Consider the following 20,446-nt stretch of genomic DNA (forward strand, 5'->3'; position numbering starts at 1 on the left):
TGGTATAAAACTATTGTCAAAATAAATTAGTTTTATAATAATACTTAGATTTGTTTCCATCAGACTAAATGGAAATCTTCAAAAATAGGTAAAGGCCAGACTTCTGTTACCATGAGTTCATCACAAATGCAAAGGAATCCAAATGAGTACCCTGAACCAGCCTATGCTGTCATAAATGGGAAGAAAGGTCTGCAGTTAGGAAGGGAAATTGCATCTTAATAACAATAAACAGATTTTATATGTAATAGAAATGGCACGGTAATCTGCTACTGCTCTGCAGTAGTTTTGCAGTCACCCTGTTTTAAGTTGGTGAGATCTTCAAAAGAAGCACAAGTGATTGATAAGAGGATGTTCCTTATAAAAAATTAAAACCTGGTGCTCATATTCCCTCAAATCACTGAAGGTGCTTCAGTCACTTGTTTCCCTCTGAAACTGACAAGAGCAGCTTTCTGTGTGTTTATGCACAGTTGAAGTCTATAAGGTTTTTTGTTTGTCTTGTGATACTTCTGCCTCTAAATTACTCCTGAGAGGGAGCTCAGCTCATTCAGCTTTTTGGTTTGTGCAGCAGATTGGTCTATTAAATCATTGACTGTAAGGCTGAATGGCGCAGCTCCTTCCTTCATCCTTTTTTCTGATTGATCGGGCTTGGTTGGTGCTCTCCAAGCATCTTTACGTTGGCTGTTTTGAAAAGGGGAAGGCCTGGGAGCTGACATTAAATGCTAATTAATGGCTTGCAGTTTTAGTGCTGAGTTTGACCCAGAGCTCTCTTTCCCTCATCAATGGGTACTGTGGATGAAGTAAGTGTAGAGTAACAGCTTTGCTGGAAGAATGACAGCACTGACTAGTTTGTCTAATGCATACTTGTTGTCTGCTTGCCCTCAAGCCTTGATGTCATCCTCATCCAGCTGAGAAGGACCCCTTTTCTTCCTTGTTGGAAGGCACAGATGTCATGCCCTAGATCCCAAACTAGTGTGGTGCCCCTCAGCCACTGATGCCTGAACCAGAGGAGGGGATGTACAGGGGTCTTGTTGCACTGGTGGCAGCTTTAGGTAATAGGGAGGCTGTGAGTCTGAGGAGCAAAGGCTGCTACTGTCTCTGTCCTTTCTATCTGTCCTACCTTGCAGCTCCATCCCCCATGTGTCCCAGAGTAGGAGGGAGACACCTGGGGAAATTCAGGCTTTGGGGAGATGACAGATGACACACCAAGGTGCCGTTGGTTTACCTCAGACAGGAGCCCTGCTCTGTCCTGCTGGAGTCCTGCCAGCTGCCCTCAGCTCTGGCAAACACAAACCCAGCTGACATGCCACAGTTGTCACAGCTGCTTTTGTGGGAGAACTGTGATGCATGACAGAGGATGCAGAGAGTTCTGCTGAAAGCAAATCTGGGCATCTTTGGGAGCTTTGGATATCCCTGATGCTTCAGAGCAGGTTTCCTCTGCTCCCTCCCATGTTCTCAGAGGCAAGGCTGGAGCAGAAGGGGTAACCTGGAAAAACCAGCCCAGGCAGTCCCACCACCAGCTGCAGCTAGACATGGTTATTGTGTTTGGCACTCTTTCATTGTAGCTGTCATCGTTCCAAGTAAGTGGAGAGAGAGACAGTTCCCTTGTTTTTCAGCTAAGGGAATTTAAAAATCCTTGGTTTTGGCTTGTGCTCCACTAACTTGGCAGCCCTCTTCTCCTTGGCTGTTGGATGAAGGATGATGCTCACTGTTGGGAAAAGACCCAACCAAAGTCAGTTGCAAAGTGGGGAGAGGTGGGGGAACAAGGGACTCCCCTCTTGCTTCATATGGGTGTCCATTTTGTCCCAAGTGCACAGACGTGTCTCTAGAAGAGTTGCTCCACCCCAGAGACCCTGGGGTAGCTGTCACTTTCAACACACCCAAACGCTCATCCCCTCTTCCCACTTAAGTAGAAGCTTTTTGGCTATACCTGTAGTGATATATGGCTGTCAATACCCTGCTGTGTGCCTTTCCCTGCAGGCGGCTTCCCACTGTAGCTTGGAGGAGCTATAAGCTATGGTGGAAGTTTGCATTCGGTCTCACTGCTGGAAAAGGTACCTTGGGAAATGCATGTAGGCTGAGTCTCAGCTGGGAACTCAAAGACTTGCATGGGAATGGGAGCAAAGAGGAGGAAGCTGCTGGGAAGTGACAATGTTTGGAAAAATCAGCTTCAATAGGAAAAAAAACAGGTGAAGTAAGAAGTGGGAAAGGCAGTTTAGCAAGAACAGCTTGCTAGACAGCAGTTTAGCAAGAACAGCTTGCTGTGTTTCTAAAAATTAATGTTTGGAATATACCTTACTACAGTATGTTAGCACGCTGTGCAGTGCAACTCATGTGGACACCAATGTGGAGGCTGTGGCTTAATTCTTGATAAATACAAAGGCAGAAGAATATGGAGGCACATGTGATTGAATGCTGAGGAATATGAATGTAAAAAAACCCCCAGTGTGTTCCACAAACAAAAACATTTGTGCAGATTTGTAGAGCATTTGTAATAGCACAGCTGGAGGAACTCCAGGGGAATCTGTAAAAGTCTGTGCGTTAGCACAAAGGAAAAAAATGAGTGAATGCCAGCAAATCAGCAAGGGGAAAAAATATAACCCAAACATTTGGAATTTGATTTAAATACAACTACCAGCTCAGTACAATCCTGTCAAAAAAAAAAAAAAGGAAAAAAAAAAGAAAAGAAAGAAACGTAGTGTGTGGGAGTTTATTGCAGTTGTCTCAGTAGCTTGGTTAAGCATATAGCTTTCAGAATTAGTCAGAGTGATGGCAAAAAGGAAAATTTCCTGAAAAACTTCTGGTTTCATGGAAAATTACATTCTTTAAAAAACAAGTGCAATAAAAAGCTTACTGCTCTTGGAGAAAGACCCTGCAGAGGAGCTGTGAGTGTGCTGTGCTCTTCAGGCATGTCAGCAAGGAGCAGATCAGTGAGCCCACCCTGAGCCAGGGCGGCTGGAGCTGGGGTCATTGTGCATACTGAAAGAGAAGGAAAAGGAAGTGCCATTCCTTTCATATGTTCAAAAGCCCACATCTTTATAGTTTTTCCTTGTATTGAATAATTTCACCGAAAGAAGAACTCACAGCTGTTTTTTGCATTTTCTGAAAGCAATTGCAGTCTTTCCCACATTGGGTCCTTAGAAAAGAGTATTTTAAAGCACAAGTCGTGCCCTTTCTCTTCCAGTTTGGGTTTTTTCCCCTCTGTTGATCACAGTATTGGCAAAAGTACTTTGGTCTGACTCCTCCATGATGCCTTCTGTCTTCTCTGGCAGGTGCTACTTTGGAGTACATCCCACATGGCCAACTTGCAAACACCCACTTAACTTCAAATTTGCGAACGCTGAAATTGGAGCAGGACATTGTACCTGCTCAGGAGGAGAGGAAGATTCCCCTGGTGGAAACTGTTCGGGGAAGGAAGTCCTTTTCTTCTCAGGATAAAACTCTCACTCCAATTAACCTGACAGATGACCAGCTTGCCTCAGGCCTCTATGGTAAAAACTGACTCACATTCACCTTTCATCATTCTGGTGGAGTCTGAATATGAAACACAGTTAAAAAGGGTTTTCTGTATTATCAAAAATGTAAAAGTAGGAAAAGATGCAGCTACAGGGAAAGTCACAGTTTGAGACCCTGTGTCTGCAGATAGTGCTTAGGTTTTAAATGGCAGATTGTAGCATCAGTGTAATGTCATTTGGTGTCTTCATAAGAAAAATATACTGAAAGAGTTAATAATTATTTTTTTAAATACTTAAATTTGTATGAATGTTTTACCTGTCTTATGCTTAGAGATTGGTTTAAAAGTTGTTTCAATGAATACTAAAATCTAAAACACCAGCCTTGATTGAACCTCCCCACCCTGTTGAATAGTTTATTGTTAAACATGCTTTCTGTATTGTTTAAATATGCTGTCTGTACTAATGCATTCATTCTGGAAAAGAACTACTCCTCTCTGGCACCAAGAATTAATATTTTCTCAAGAGATCAGACTAACTCCCTTCAGTATTATAAGTTTTTCATAAATAGCAAAGAAAAACAAAAAGCCCATGTCTTTTCCTAAAGTTTTCTAAAGCATCATAAAGATTAGCAGCATGTTGGAAGATGGGAAAGCTGGCTTCACTAGTTTCCAAAGTTCTTCTATATTTCCAATATGCATCTTACACCATGACTGTATGTATAAAAATATTAGAAAACTCAGCTTCAGATGGTATATTAAACAGATTTTTGTTTTAAAAAATTGTCTAAAGCTGCTGCAGTCAAAGCTGGCTACAGATTTGTACTAATATGTGTGCTTTGTCTCCCTTTTTAACAGTATGTACTAATAATGAAAACACCCTTAAATCTATCATGAAGAAAAGGGATGGGAAGAAGGATTTGAGCAACACCAAGAAGAACCTGCAGTTTGTTGGCATTAATGGGGGGTAAGAAACCTGTCTCCAAAACATCTGTCACTTTAGCACTGTAGTACTTTCACAGTGAGTAGGACAGGAAGAACCCAGGAGCACTTGCATAGCTTTGGCCTGTCCTTCAGGCTGAGGTGCATCTGCTGAGTGTAGGTATCAGAAGGAAGAACAAGACAGCTGAGCTCATCTTAATCCTCTTGTGCATTCAAGTGATATATGGCATCAGTCTCAAGTACCTGACATAAGATTGCTGCCAAATTTAACACAGGAAAATGAAACGTTCAGCAATGGGGACATTCCTCAGGCAATGCTTTAGTAAGGCTAACTTGTAAATATGTTTGGCAGCTGACAAGCACAACACTGTAAAATTAAACAGTACAGCAAGAGATGGAGTTGCCCAAAAATTAATTTTTCTTGCTTTGTGTTAGATAAATACAGAAACTTTACTACACAAATACAGAAAACAGTATGGAAAATTTTTGTCTTCTAAAATACTACTTGCCCTTGCAGAATGTTGCAAAGAACTCGAAAATGGTTTCATCAAATTGTTTTATATAGCTTTTCTAGCCCTTTCCTCAGATTAGTTTTTCTTTAGTACAATTGCTTTGTGCAGTATATAACCTAAATATCCCAATTACTTAATTTCATACATATTGACTAAAAGTACCATTACTTAGAGTGGGGGAATGTTATCATAGGTTTGTTACCTTCTGCTTATATCTGACTAGTAAGGCAATAACACACTTTCCTCCGAACAAAATAATTTCATTTTGGGGATAAGACAATGTCTGACAGAGTGTTAAGATTTCTGTTTAAAAAAGGCTGTTCTTTCATTACACACTGTGTACATACTAATGACAGTGTCAGTTGGGCTTGACACTGAGTTCAGTGAGTAGAGAAGGTTTCTGAGTGGACAACACGAGGATTAAGCCTTTCCAAGATATTTTTCCACTTGCACCAGTGCAAGCAGGTACTGACCACTGCTGAATGGCACTGAGCAGGCACCCCTGCCCATTCTTCCCACAGGTACGAGACCACATCCAGCGATGACTCCAGCTCTGAGGAGAGCTCCTCCTCAGATTCAGAGGAGGAGTGCGAGGGCCAGGAGTACCCCTGTGACAGGCACGCAGAGGAGAAGCAGCCCACCCCACATGCTGCGGAGGTCTGTGCTGTGGGGGCAGAGAAGGACATCCCTCTCCCAGAGTGTGAGGCCGAAGAGGTGGAAATCAGAGAGAGGTAGGCTGCTCACCCTCTCCAGAGTGCCTCTGAGGAGGTCACTGCTGCCTCCTGGCATGGAGTAAACAGTGGGCTGTGCTTCTGCTGGTGGAGAAAGCATCAGCCCCATCGTTGGTTGACTGCTGCCCACTTCCCTCCTGCTTGAGAGGATAGCCAGAGGTGGTTTAATGGCAAAACAGACTTGTGTGAGCAGGGAGAAGGTGTCAGAGGGTGTCCTTTTCAGCAGCTGACTCCACTGACTTTAAATGGTCCATTAATGGTGAGACCTGGGTGACTCACCCATCAGAGACTCTCCCAGGTCACAAATGGCACTTGTTTGGGAGCAAGCAATGCCTTATGAATGGCCTGGTCTGTAAAACAAGCAAGCAGATGAGTCTGGAGCCATGCACACCAGGCCAGCAGCCTGCTGGGAGTGCACTGTGCATTTGCACCTTCCACGGCATCTCAGCCATGGCTGGTACTGCTCAGTGAGAGGATGGGACATTGTCCAGCCCTCAGATCATATGCTTCATGTGAAATCATTTACTGTACTCTACTTCTAAGGTCATTATCACACTTTTTCAGCATTTCATGTCTTAAGCTACTTTTCAAATTGCTGGAAATGGACCGGGTAAGATAGGATTTGACAGACAAGGCTTTTCTTTTTGGGTATACAGAAAGCAATAGTGTCATGATTTTTTACTGATTCTTCATTAGTAAATGGTAAAAGGAAGTATAAGCATAGACAGGGAAGGGATATTTTATAGATAGTGGGTTTGCCAGGGGTTTACAGGTGTGCTAGCTTGGAAAATTAGGTAGGTGGAATAATAACAGTAAAAGAGCTAAAACAAAATTAATATCCTGTTTCACTGGAGGTGTAGCTTAGCATCAAGTTATCTGTAATTGTCAGCTGCTAAATAAAAGAGATGCAGAAATTAATAATTAGGAGCTTGGAGGCCTTGGAGCTGTATCTCTGAGCTTGCTTTATACAATACTCTAGGATAGCCTGTTATTTTACAGGTAGCATAGAAAGATGGGCAGTTCCTCAAAAGAGCTCTCTAATCTACATTTATCCTAGCAAGGGGTGGTTGTGAAGAGGAGTAGCAGGACAGCTTAGATAGCCATGTGTGCTTGAGGAACGTGTTCTTTGCAAGCTGACTGCTCTGGCAGTGCCCTTTGAGGGGAAGGGGCAGGGCACATGGCTAGGCACAGACATGGTCCATGCTGCGGTGGAGCATTCCATTGCTCTGGAAGCACTAGCAGATGCCTTGTAACTCAGGAGGGCTAAAATGCCCACCTTACACACAGAGTGGGCTAGCTTCTCTGCTTTCTGGGAGAACATTCCTGAAAAATTGCCATTAACCTCTCTGCAGGTTATAGGCAGCGATGGTTGGCCACAGTGTCATGTGGGACAGGCACAGACTTTATTTTCAGCACTACTATGACAAGAGAAGAGCTGCCAGAGGGGCTTCTGCATGGCAGCAGCAGATGGCTTGCCTGAAAAAATTAATTCCCAGAGAACTTTCAGAAGGATAAATGTTTGTATGCTGAAACGTTAAGAGAAAAATTGAAACATGCAGTATATGTTGCTGTCTCCTTCAGATACGAGCTAAGTGAAAAGATGCTTTCTGCCTGTCACCTACTGAGAAACAACATTGATGACCCCAAGACATTAACCAACAAAGATGTGGTAAGCAATACAGGGAAAAATTCTCTCTGAGATGCAATAGAAAACTTCAGGGAAGGATGACTTGTGGTTTTGCAGGACTAGCATTGCAGTGGCTAAGCAGAAGAGGATTTAATCTTTCCTGCAAGGGTCTCAAAGCTCTTTATATCAGGAGACTTTTGTCCAGAGAATGTATTTGTGCTTTCTGTGCTTGGGTGTTGTCACACAAGGCACACACATAAAGATAGTAATGGAAGTGCAGTTTCAACAGATCTGTGCATTCCTGTGTTATTTTTGTAAGTGTTGCTTTAGCACTGTTGTGGGCAGCTCTTATGCCTCACATTAGGAGACTGTATGCCGTAAGAAGACTCTTACTTCCTACGACAAAAGCTCTAGTCTTTTCTGAAACTGAGGTGATCTGCCTTCTTCTAAGCACAGGGATGCTGTTTGTCTCACTTACTGCGCTGGTGGTTTTATCAGTGCTGCAGAGAATAAGGAGTATTCATTGTTAATGCTCATTCTCAAGAAATAAAACTGCCTCATATAGGAATTGCCTATACTGCCTTGTGAGGGCAATCTGAAAGCAAAGGAACACTGCTTAATGATATGAAACTGAATTTTGCATTTCTTACAGTTGTGTAGTGATGTAAAGGGCAACAATCCAGTGATCTCCTCTACCATAAAGCATCTGCAGCTTCTTAAAGACAGTTATGTTGTGTGTATGACACAGTAATATTCTTTGTGTCCAGTTCTGACGTTTGTGGTCCAGGGAATGTTTTGAAAGCTTGTTTAATACAGTTGAGACAGGTGGTTTTTAATCATGTATCTGTCCATCAGGAGTAGTTTAGGCATTCAAACAACAAATGCTTTAGGCCCTGTTGGAGTTGTAAGTGTCAAAAATGGCATAACCACAGGATGATTTCTGCCTTGGAAGTGTAATTTGAATTTACGTTTTTCTTTCTTGTGCTCAAAGACTCTTCCAGCACAAGTAGGTGGAAACTATAGACTCATCAGCTCTTGTTCTCTGTCTATCTGCTGGTAAAGGAGTTTTGTCCAAACAGGTTAAATGTCAGTACAGCTAAAGATCTATATAAGTTATCCCAATCTCTTCCAGCTCTTATGGCTTCTGATTACACCAGGAAGAGCTGCAGAATGCTAATTTTGAAATGAATTACTTGAATAAAAAGAAGTATGCTATTTACTTAATAATATGTGTGATTCTGTGACTAAAAATAATTTCTTAGTGGTTTTTTGCACTCAGTAGCGCTTAAAATTAAAAAAAAAATATATATTGTGTCACTTTATGACCACTTTTCTGTTTCAATTCTGTATGTTCACAATACACATGATCCAACTCAAAGTTGGTCTTTGTCAGTTTTCATTCTGTAGATGTTTCTATAGCACAGTTATTTATGTAGTACCGATGTGTATAGAGCATTCTCTCTTTACCAGACGCACGCCACCTCTAGAGCTACTGTGGTGTTTTCCCTAGAGGCTAGATAAGCTTTCTCAGTTTCTTCTCTGCAAAACTGTCCTTGAATTTACTGGCCACCTTGCACCTGGGGGGTTATGAGGAGGATATGCTGGTCCTTCTAGGTTTCAGAAACTGTTTCTCAAAGTCAGAGCTGGTGGTGACTGTGGAAGCATCCTTTGCTCACAGCAAGATCTGCTCTACCTACATTTTTCCCAACAGATAAGTTCCCTGGCCTAAGAGGCTCCTACTCCTCCATCCCTAGTCAATACCAATGTGAAAGTTTATCCTGAATGTGTAGCCTGCATCTTCTCATTGCAGCTAAAAGCTTTTGCTACAATAGGCAGCCATCCTTCAGGTGAAGAACAGTTTCTTTCTTTTCTTACTGCAACAGTCCTTTGCCTGTGAAAAGGTTACAGGGTTCTTTTCCCTGGCAGTTCTTTCAGCACAACATCTCCAGTCCTTCCTGTCTGTCCCATAGGTCAGATTTCCTTGACTTCTTATCATTCTTGCTGTTCACCTTTGAAATTGTTTCATCCAAATCTTTTGTGTCATTCAGTGATCAGACCACACAAAGTAGTCCAGCTGTTGCCTTCACAGCAATAGGCATAGAAGACACTGCATCACATGCTGTGCAAACTATAAATCTCTTCATTCACCCTAAAACAGTATTTGCCTTTTTTATTACACTGTGATGTTGTTGTCTTGGATTCAGCTTGTAATCATTTGTAATAACCAGCTCTTCTCCAGCAAAACTGCTGTCCAGCCAGTTTCTCATATACTCGATGCATTTGATAATTTGTGCCTCAGAACCAGTCCTAATTGACTTAGCATGCTGTTGTTTTAAGTCCAGTGAGAAATGTGCATTTTCCCTGCTCTCAGCCTTGTGTTTATTAGTGATTCATAAACTTAGTTAAGTATTTGATCGAAATGGTTACTCCAAGTCTTTTTTTCTGTTCACGATTCTTTGATAACCATTAATTCTTGGAGGATGAGATTAATTCTGGAAGTAATCTCATGAATGTCCTCAGAGGGGAATAATTCCTGAAAATCAGGTGAAGTGAGAGGAGTGATTTTAAAGAAGGGTTTAGTCAGAGGGGAAGCTTCAGTCTGTCATCTTGTTTGTGAGCTGAATGCTTTCTTCCCACATTGGACTAAAAAAGGCTTGACCTGCATTGCTGACTTGTGGGATGGAAAATCCTTTAAATAGATTGCCCATAAGTAAATTTTTCTGTTTTGGTTTTGGCAGAGGTTTTGTTTAAATACCATCCAGCACGAGTGGTTTCGTGTCTCAAGTCAGAAGTCTGCTGTCCCTGAAATGGTTGGAGACTACATAACTGCTTTTGAAGAGATTTCTCCTGCTGTCCTCAGACATATCATCAATATGGCAGATGGAAATGGAAACACAGCTCTGCATTACAGTGTCTCACATTCTAACTTTGAAATTGTAAAGCTTCTTCTGGATGCAAGTAGGTTAACAGGTTTGCTTAATTTTTTTAAAATTATTATTGGGTTTTGTAGTTCCACAGGTGAAATTCTTGATGAACAAGAGATCAAGTTTGGGCTTTTTCCAGCAAATGTTTTAACTGTTAACAGTTAAATGGTAGTTCACTTGGGTAGTCTGGAATCTTTGTTTCTAGCACTAGCTTTTGAGATGATGTTTCTTGAAAAAGTTCTTAAAACACTCAAGTAAATTATACAGAATTGGCCAGTGTTTGAGACTTACAGTTAGATCCCTGACTTTTGGACTGTAGTTCCAAGTTCAGCAACACCACTAGTTTTCTCCGGAGGCAGTGCAACTGCTGCTCAGTCAGGTGTAGGGTGCTGGTGTAGGAAGATTCACTGAGGTATAAACATCCATCTTAAATACTCAAACCAGTCTAGTTCTAGCTTACTAAAGCAATGCAAAACCTTTTTTTGGCACATCTGTCCTGCCTTTCTGAGAAACCAGAGCAGTATGGCATTCTGCCACAGAAGAGCATTTTCCTGATCCCTAAGCTATATGATGATGTTTCATGTAGTTGCTTTTGTTGTTGCTTCCTTTCCTCCATCCCCTTGCAGAGAGGGTAGTGGCCAAGGAGAGACTCCAGAGCATCTGCTCCCCACATGCAATGTGCCAGATGGTAGCCAGCAGAAGGTATCACATTGGAAATGGTCTCAGGCAGGATATGAGCTCTGTTTGCTCCCTGAGTGAAGTTTGCTTCTCTAAACTAGTTATAAAACCTGTCACAGTTGGTTGTGAAAGGTTAACTTGGCCAGTAACATGTCTGGAGTGTACGCCAAGCAATATTCATAAATCCAGAAGGGTAGCATCAGATAAACAAGGATATTAATGATACAAATCTCAGTTTTCATAACCCAGCATATCTGTCACACATGCAGAGATTTCCTCAGCAGCAAAGTGAGCACTTTGAAATCTCTGATCCTGTTTGAAGGCACTCTTCCTGTTGGGAAGAGTGAGTCACGGCAGGGGAATTCAGGGAATGTCAGGAGCACAGTGAAATGCCGCAGGCTGGCTCTGCAGCACAGAGGTGGTGGGAGGAAACTGCCCCTCTCTTCCCTAGGTATCTCAGGGTAGCAGGAACATGCTCATCTCTTGCTGGAAGTCAGGACCTCCCGTAGGTTCCAGCAGCTGGTGTATGCCTGTGAACACCAGGGGTTAACTGTAAAATACAACAGCTGTGACTAGTGGCTGGTAGTCCTCTCTGCAGGAGAACACTGCTTGTGCTAGCACCTGGAAAATGTTTTCAAGCAGGCAGATTCCTTCAGGTTTCAGCAGTTGTCCTCTGGACTGTGTCTGAATGGTCACCATGATCAGCTTTGCAGTGTGGTTATATCACAGGCAGATTCTTGGTCCAAGAATCCATGTCTGCGTGTTTGGTGGGAAGAGAGAACGAGATCAGAGAATCCTCCATATCATCAAGCAGAGTCACCAAGAGGACAAGTAGGAGAACAGTTTTGTTCATTAGCCATATGGAAAAGGAGCTGAAATGTGACCTCAGAAAACACACTCTGCTGAAGTAGTCTAGTCAGGGTAGGAACACATCACTTCCAAAAATTATTCATTACTCATGATGTAATGCATGTAGCAAGAGTGTTCTGTGGCTTCATGGAAATGATGTCTAAAAGTAGTAAGGTAACATCACTGATGTCTATGAAACATGAAAAAATGTGCATTTTTATTACATCTGCACTTGTATTGCTTCTGAAATATTCTTTTTGCTGAAAAAAGAAAATGCTTTGGCAATAAATCTGAAGAATTTCTTGGAACATTTTTGCAACTGTGGTGCAATTTAACCCCTAGTCTAGAGATACTGTTTATGTAAGTCTGAGTCCCTGCTTTTCAATAAGATAAGCACACTGAAAACCCTGCTCCCTGGTAAACCAATAAGTTCTGATGAATTTCTGCCGAATTCTAGGAACAGATAGAGACTGGAGGTAAGATCTGAACAAAAAGGAGAACTCTTGTCAGTTGCTGTCACTGGTCAGAGCACTTGACTGTATTTGCTCCCAGAGTAGTTTTGTTCACAGTTAGACACGCTGTAGAACCGGAAGCAGCCTTTTATTTAAAGGGGTCTTTCTTGGCAACTCTAAGACATGTTGAAGTACACTTGCAGACCTTAAAAATAACACTAATTACAGGAAAATGTTTGTGCTGAGGAGATACAACTTTTCAACTGACCATGTTGCTGAACCGTTTTTGTTTTGCAGTGTGGATGCCCTCAGGAGAAGAGCTTAAGGACTCTCCTGATGGTATTTCTGGTGGCAGAACCATGACCCTGATGGCCATGTCAAATTTCAGACCACATGCTTTTACAAAAAAAATAAAAAAGTACAAAGAAAGCCCTAAATGATAACATATAAAATGGCTTTGTGCTCTCTCTTGTGTTATACACATAGTAGAAAATAATTCTTTTCTTTCTCAGGCTCAAGAGCTCCCCTGTTTATTTTTTATTTTTACACTTTCCCTTGAATTGCTTCCATTATGAAAGCAGTTGCTGCTTTTTTTTTTAATAGGCTGCTCTACTAACAGTTTATTCAGTTGATTAGCACAATTACTGCTTTTTGGGTTCTTGCTTTCCAAAGAAATTATGTCATCCCTCTGCAGATGTCTGCAATGTAAATCATCAGAACAAGGCTGGTTATACCCCCATCATGCTCGCTGCGCTTGCAGCTGTGGAAGCGGAGAAGGACATGAGGATAGTGGAAGAACTGTTCAGCTGTGGGGATGTGAATGCTAAAGCCAGCCAGGTCAGTCCAATGGTTCACGAGGCACACTTTGCATTCCTGCAACCTTTTATCTTTCCTTCCATGCTCCCATCCCTGCTCTGTTGGTTCAGCTTTTCAACTCATTCACTTTCACCATCTGTGGGTTTTGTGTGTATGTTTTTGATTGCTGGATACAAAATGGAGCCATGGAAGAACAGTTGAGCCTCAGGTCTGGACCTCTTCTAAAAATGAATGTTGAATATTATATGAAAGAATTATTACTGAATTTTAGGAGGCATTTACAAATTCTGTGGCATTTAGGTCCTTCCAAAGAACTGTAGATGTCTGGAAATAGGTTGGATATCTTTCACTAATTCAATAAAGAGCTAAGTGAATGAGGATATATGATGCATGAAAGGTATTTAAATAATGGCAGTCCAAGCCCTGAGAGTTCTGTTTAAGATAATGATTTCTTTTCCCCAGAAGAAGCATAGTGTCAAAAAAATAAGCGTTCATGCTTTGTCACTGATTGTATTTATTTGGGTTTTATTCTTCTTTCCCTGCAGGCTGGTCAGACTGCACTGATGCTAGCTGTGAGTCATGGTCGGATAGACATGGTTAAAGCTTTGCTGGCCTGTGGAGCAGATGTCAATATCCAGGATGATGAGGGCTCTACAGCTCTGATGTGTGCTAGTGAGCATGGACATGTGGAGATTGTTAAACTTCTGCTGGCTCAGCCTGGATGTAATGGCACCCTGGAGGACAATGTGAGTTGCCTTTCCATACTGTACTACTGAAATCTGCGTAGGTGAATCTCTGACTCAAAGTGCTGAAGTACCAACCACATGAATCTTCTGCTTAATGGTAGTAAGTGCTGTGATTATTAGGCTAGGATTTTTACTTTTCTAACAGACCTACCTGATAGCTGTTCCTGTGGTTAGCTGTACTGGCCAGAACAGAAAAAAATATTTGTTAGCTAACAGTAACACATCTTCCCTTCATCCATTCCTTCCCCCTTTCACGGGAGTTTTCCAAATTTCAGTTAGGACCTTATCTGGTGACAGCCTTTCTGTATTGCTTTTCTGCTTGTGGCAAACATTAGTTCTCTCGATGTGATGTTCACACTGTATCTACACCAGACTTTTGAGAGTACAGATTTGGGCTCAGTCATGAAGCTCTGTTGTCCTGACAATAAAAGAGATACAGACTGTGACTTCAGTGCCAAGTGAGAGAGCAGTGGGTGGTTGGTTGTTGAATCTGTTGCAGAGAAGCAGAGACATCATTTCTCTTCATTCACTCACCTGCTGGAGGAGGCAGCTCAGCTGCCTGATAGTACTAGCAGTGTGTAATAGCTGGCCTGAGGAGTGTAACAAACACTTTCAGGCAATCTAGATAACTGCAGCCAGGATGCTGTTAGAACTCTTAGTCACAAAGTCAATAATTTAAAAATCTTTATGGGGACATGACAGTTAAGTATTCCTGTAGCCAGTTTCACACTGTGCATTTGTAGTGCATTATATTTCATTGTATTATGCGCAGATACAGGTGACTACAGGGGATTCTATGAGGCTCTGAAAACAGCCTACGGTCCTACACGCCAGGTTCAAAGCCCATTACTCAGTGCAGATGGCCAAATGCTTCTCACAGATAAAGTTTCCATCTTGAATCGATGGTCTGAACACTTTCAGACCCTCTTCAGTACTAACCGTGTAGTTCAAGACTCAGCATTGCAGTTCATTTCACAACAACCCGTGAAAACTGAACTGGATACCGCCCCCACCATGGGAGAAACTCTTAAAGCAATACAGCAGGTGAAAATTGGCAAGGCAGCTGGGGTTGACGGAATCCCACCTGAAATCTGGAAGTACGGTGGCCAAGCACTCTGTGCTAAGTTTCATGAATTTGTGGTGCGCTGCTGGGAACGAGGTGAACTACCTTCAGACCTTCGTGACGCTGTCATCGTCACCTTGTACAAGAGGAAAGGAGATAAATCAGACTGCTCAAATTACCGAGGTATTACTCTGCTCTCCATTGCTGGTAAAATCCTTGCAAGAATTCTGTTGAACAGATTAATACCCACCATAGCAGAAGATCTTCTACCTGAAAGCCAGTGTGGTTTCCGAGCCAACAGAGGTACCACAGACATGGTATTTGTTCTCAGACAACTGCAAGAGAAGTGCAGGGAACAGAACAAAGGACTCTATGTTACCTTTGTTGATCTCACCAAGGCTTTCGACACTGTGAGCAGAAAAGGTCTGTGGCAGATTTTGGAACGTTTAGGATGTCCTCCCAAGTTCCTCAAAATGATCATCTCGCTTCATGAGGACCAGCGCGGCCAAGTGAGACATGGTGACGCACTTTCTGAGCCGTTTCCAATAGCCAATGGTGTGAAGCAAGGCTGCGTTCTTGCACCAACTTTATTCACAGTCTTCTTCAGCATGATGCTCCAAAGGGCCACGGCAGACCTCGATGATGAAAACGGTGTCTACATTCGATATCGTACGGACGGGAGCCTGTTCAACCTAAGGCGACTGAAGGCCCACACTAAGACCTTAAATTATCTTATCCGTGAGCTGCTTTACGCTGATGATGCCGCCCTCGTTGCCCACACAGAAGTAGCTCTGCAGCGTCTAACATCCTGCTTTGCAGAGGCTGCTGAGCTGTTTGGACTGGAAGTCAGCTTGAAGAAGACAGAAGTTTTATATCAGCCTGCACCTCAGGAAGTCTCCCATCATCCCCATATCACCATTGGTGAAACAGAACTCAAATCAGTCCAGCAGTTTAGTTACCTGGGAAGCATCATCTCCTCAGACGGTAAGATTGATGCAGAAATAGACAACAGGTTAGCAAAGGCATACAGAGCTTTCGGTAAACTCCATAAAAGAGTGTGGCAAAACAAACACCTTAAGAAAAGTACAAAGATCAGCGTTTACAGAGCTGTTGTACTGTCTACTCTTTTGTATGGGTCCGAATCATGGGTCATTTACCGGCACCACTTGCGTCTCTTAGAACGCTTCCATCAGCGCTGCCTCCGCACAATTCTAAACGTCCACTGGACTGACTGTGTGACCAACACATCTGTCCTTGAACAGGCAGCAGTCACGAGCATTGAGGCCATGCTGCTGAGAACACAGCTGCGCTGGGCAGGGCACGTCTCCAGGATGCAGGACTGCCGCCTCCCTAAGATCGTGCTCTATGGGGAACTTGCCACTGGCTGCCGCAAGAGAGGAGCCCCGAAGAGGAGGTTCAAGGACTCCCTGAAACAATCCCTCACCCTTGGCCATATTGATCATCACCATTGGTCTACCCTGGCCTCCAATCGTGAGGCCTGGAGACACACCATCTATAACGCTGCTGCTGCTTTTGAGAACACACACAGGATCACTCTCGAGGAGAAAAGACAACGCAGAAAGAATCGTGTCTCGTCTGTATCACCTGGGGAGTCTTTCTGCTGTGCCTTCTGCAACCGGACTTGTCTATCTCGCATTGGCCTTTTTAGCCATCAGCGCGCTTGTAGCAAGCGTGGGTAGAGCCCTTTCAAATCTTCGTTCGCGAAGCCTAGCCATGGATGGATGGATATTTCATTGTAGTGGACAGCTGTTCTAGCTCCCTGTCTGCTTTATGTGTAGTTGCTGCCTGTAGTCTTACGAGATTTTCCATGTGTACCCTGTCTGTCATGTCGTATTCTGGAAAAAGGGTTTACAGTTTAAAACTGGAGCAAACCTCTCCAACACCAATACCAGTGCTATGGCCATGGCTGGAATATGTGCTCCATCCCTGTGAGAACACATTTCAAATGCAGGCATTATTGTAGAAACTTCTGTGTGCAAGAGCACAAAACCAGGCAGGGAACCAACCAGCAAGCCAGGGGATGCCTGACATTTACTTTTCCCTGGACCAAACATGGTCTAAAGCAAAAACAGCAGATCAATAAAGTATGCTTTCAACAAAACCAGTTTTTGCTTGTAGCACCCTCAACAACTGTGGTTCTGAAAGCAATAATATCTTCTGAGAAACTGAGGTGACCGTATTTAACCAGGAAAGTCCATTTGGTTACATTTAGACTTTCATTAAGGAATATTTGGAATTATGAGTGCAAATTCTCCTACTGTTAATGGGACCTCTAACACAACAATTATCACTGTAATACAGCAATTATCATTATATTTGATTAGCATTTATCCCTCCCTTATCTTCTCTTCCATTTGTTATTGACATTGTAGTTTCTCTCAGACAGCCCAATCTTCTGAAATCACTGGTCTTACACAGCACTACATGTAACATTATTGTAATAATGGTGTGCTTATTCTTCCTCAACAGTAACCAAGAGTCCTTGTTGAGAGAAATTATGAGGCCTCTGACAATTGGACTGCCTCATAAAACAGCAGTGCAAGGCTTATAATAAAATAAATGAAACAAGACCCTAAATTAACCTAACTGTCTGTATGAGCGGCAGGGCCTCCACTTCACAACTTCCCTTCTCTGTGGGCTGATGGGACTTCTAAGATCTGTTAATGCATAGAAGCACTAATTCTCCTGTTTCTTCCTTTCTTCTCTCAGGATGGCAGCACAGCACTTTCAATAGCCCTGGAAGCTGGACATAAGGACATAGCAGTTCTCCTTTATGCGCATGTCAACTTTTCCAAAACCCAGTCACCGGTTAGTACATAACCTCCTGTAGTTTATGTTTTAACTTGCTGGTCCTGAACATAATACTAAAATGTAAACAAGAAATTAACCCCCTTGTAGCAGTACAGCACATGAAATTTCAAGTTTATTCACAGGATCATTTTTGTGCTGCTAAGCGGACTGTACTTTTTAAAATGCACGTTGACTGCAAAAGGTTGAAGCCTGGCTGAGGGATACTTCCTCCTCCTCTTTTTCCTCTTCTTTTTCCTCTTCTTTTTCCTCTTCTTCCTCCTCCCTTTTATCTATAGATACAGGTAGCTCACTAGCAAGGTTCACTGACACTGCCTCGTGGATAGGGTGCTGTTGTATTACTGTAATGCTAATCATTGACCTGGTAACCTAAAGATAACTGTTTCTGTCATTAGAGCTGTCCTAGGTGTTCTGGCAACTATCCACCCCTTCTCTAGCCCTGACTCACTCTTCTGATAAACTGCTGCTAAGTATTTCACTGTCTAAAAAACATGCACTCTCAATTAGTACGCTATATGATAGCAGGCAGTGTTCTTCCTAAAATTAACAAAAAAAAATCAAAAAATTATTTATCTGTACAATTAAAGGCAAAGGATTGAACAGAGTAATTTTGAGTGTTGTGTTTACTAGCAGCTGGCTGGAGTAATTTCTCTTTGATTAATTGTTTTTTCTTCTTTTCTAGGGCACTCCTAGGCTTAGCAGAAGGACATCTCCTGGTCCCACCCACAGAGCCACGTTTGAGTAGTAGTGCATGAATATCTGTAAAAAATCTCTATGCCATCTTTAAGCTGCTAAATGTTACTGTTTTACTGAGACAGATACTGAATGTAATTGTCTTGTGCCTGAACTCACCAGCAAAGTGAAAGCAGAGATCTAGTGCTAAAGATAGAAAACTGTAAACTTGAAGCAAGCATATAGTTAAGTAGCGCCCAGCAGAGAACCTTAGACAGAAATGGTCTTTTGCTCACATATTCATTATTCTGAACACTGACATAAATCCTGTTTTTCTTTGCTGTAGATTATCCTCTCCTGTGTTATGTGCGCCCTAAGACTTCTAAAGCTATCCATGCAGGGGTGTCCCAGTGGCTTCTTTTTAGTAATTCTAAAATATATTTACTGTGCCTAGACTTTATCACAGTAAACTTTTCATAGATTTCATTCCAACATGATTTTCATGTTTTTAATTATTTGAAATTCAGAAGTTGCAGTTGCTTATATAGACAGCTCCGTGGATCTTGAGCTGGTGGGTGAGTGGGTAGGTATTGGGGATAGAGCCTTTTGTCAGGTCTGAAGTTCACTAAATAAGTTGTTGCTAATTGGGGATAATGTATAACTTTTTATATAAAAGATACTAGTGTCTATAAAATTAATTCACACAGTATTTTCAGCATTTTATATTACTTAATAATTAAAATCTACATGAAGAATTACATGTCCTGTTACCATATTTTTATTAACTGTGTCAGTCTATAAGCTCCATACATGTTTATTGGAGAGTAAAATTAGAGGTACCAGTTGTATATTCCCCTTGAGTGGAATTGAGTGTAGTTCTCAGTGCGTATTTATGGAATGCTATTACCTTGTCACATTCACTGTAGTCATGTGTATTGAAATGTTTGAAGTGCCTTAGAGTCTTGCCATATTTTCAGAATAAAATTTCATTATGCTGTTTTACTCCTCTCCTCTTTTACTTGTGATTTGTGCTTATACAGAAATGCTGCATACTTCAGCAGGAAAACAAGCTAGACTGGTAAATCAAGGTGGGGAGGACAGGATAGCTCAAGCCTTGGGGACTGCTGATGTGAGCAGCATTGGTGCCTACCCATGCTTTTTCCTGCTGAGTGGAAGAAAGCTTTGCCCAAGGTGATCTACATTCACTGTTATTGCATGGGTTGCAAAGGCTGGACCCTTTGCTGTTTGGGTGAGAAGTGGCCTCTCTCTCAGCCACGTGAAGCATCATGGGGAGGCACCAAAGGACCACGTTCAAGCAGTTTACTGCAACTCAAAAATAGTTACCAACTGCAATAAAAGCCTTTGAGCTTTATCTTGCAAACAATCCCGTCAGCTTGGTGAAAGTATGGTATTGGAGCAAGTTCTAAGCTAGTGCCTTGATACCCTTGTCAGTTCAGACCTACCTGATGAGACGAACACACCTCAATGCCTTCCTTCAGGGGATCTAAACAGTTCTGTTACTCTGTGTCCTTCCTCCTCCACTCCTTAAGTCCTTATCAAACAGCTTTTCCCTTTGAAACAGGGACCCACTGAAGCCATCCTCACTTGGCCTACAATGAATTGGTGACTTGGACTGCCAAGAAGTTTCTGTGCTGGTTTGGTCCAGTGCTTCAGGTATTACGTGATAACCAGTGCCAGGCTGATACCACAGTGCTGGCAAGTGTTCCCTGGACAAAGGGCAGGTGAAGTATCTCTGGTGAGGGGGGACATATCTTAAAACAGTGGTCCTAAACAAGCCACTCCACCCTTTGGGGTCAGTCAGTTTTTACTATTGCACCCCTCTGGCCAACTCTTCTTCTCACTCTTCACTTAGCATCTATGTGTGGATGCTCTCTGACGTGCATCCATCACACTAGTTATAGAGGTATGTCACCCAACAAGCCAAATTACTGTGAAAACAAGGTCTTCCCTCTGACACCAGATTGACAGCAAACAGCAGCAGTAGCTGCAAAAAAAAAAAAAAATTAAACAGGAAGATATCCCTCACTTTGCCATGCGTACGCTGTCAGAGACAGTGGGTGCAGGCTGTCCTGTGTAGCAGGGAGCTGAGCTGTGCTGTACACATGCAACCACCCAGTGACCTGAGACATGCGGTAA

The 20,446-nt window shown here is 42.4% G+C and overlaps 1 protein-coding gene across 6 annotated transcripts in view; it reads left to right on the top strand.

Moving 5' to 3' along the window:
* KANK1 (KN motif and ankyrin repeat domains 1) overlaps positions 1 to 19,291 on the top strand; it is a 128,995-nt gene extending 109,704 nt beyond the window's left edge. For 3 of the 6 annotated variants that reach the window (XM_050328493.1, XM_050328491.1, XM_050328490.1), the window contains 9 exons: positions 3,270 to 3,488; positions 4,307 to 4,415; positions 5,424 to 5,633; positions 7,215 to 7,302; positions 9,999 to 10,230; positions 12,858 to 13,000; positions 13,525 to 13,725; positions 17,519 to 17,617; positions 18,300 to 19,291. In XM_050328493.1, coding sequence (XP_050184450.1) covers positions 3,270 to 3,488; positions 4,307 to 4,415; positions 5,424 to 5,633; positions 7,215 to 7,302; positions 9,999 to 10,230; positions 12,858 to 13,000; positions 13,525 to 13,725; positions 17,519 to 17,617; positions 18,300 to 18,362 — 1,364 coding nt within the window. In that variant the 3' untranslated portion in view covers positions 18,363 to 19,291. The remainder of the gene's footprint in view (positions 1 to 3,269; positions 3,489 to 4,306; positions 4,416 to 5,423; positions 5,634 to 7,214; positions 7,303 to 9,998; positions 10,231 to 12,857; positions 13,001 to 13,524; positions 13,726 to 17,518; positions 17,618 to 18,299) is intronic. The other 3 variants (XM_050328492.1, XM_050328489.1, XM_050328494.1) reach the window with 3 other exon arrangements.
* Positions 19,292 to 20,446: the final 1,155 nt, after the last annotated feature.

This window comes from Myiozetetes cayanensis, unplaced genomic scaffold (genome assembly GCF_022539395.1).
Source record: "Myiozetetes cayanensis isolate MyiCay16 unplaced genomic scaffold, myiCay2020 scf4, whole genome shotgun sequence".
Lineage (NCBI taxonomy): Eukaryota > Metazoa > Chordata > Aves > Passeriformes > Tyrannidae > Myiozetetes > Myiozetetes cayanensis.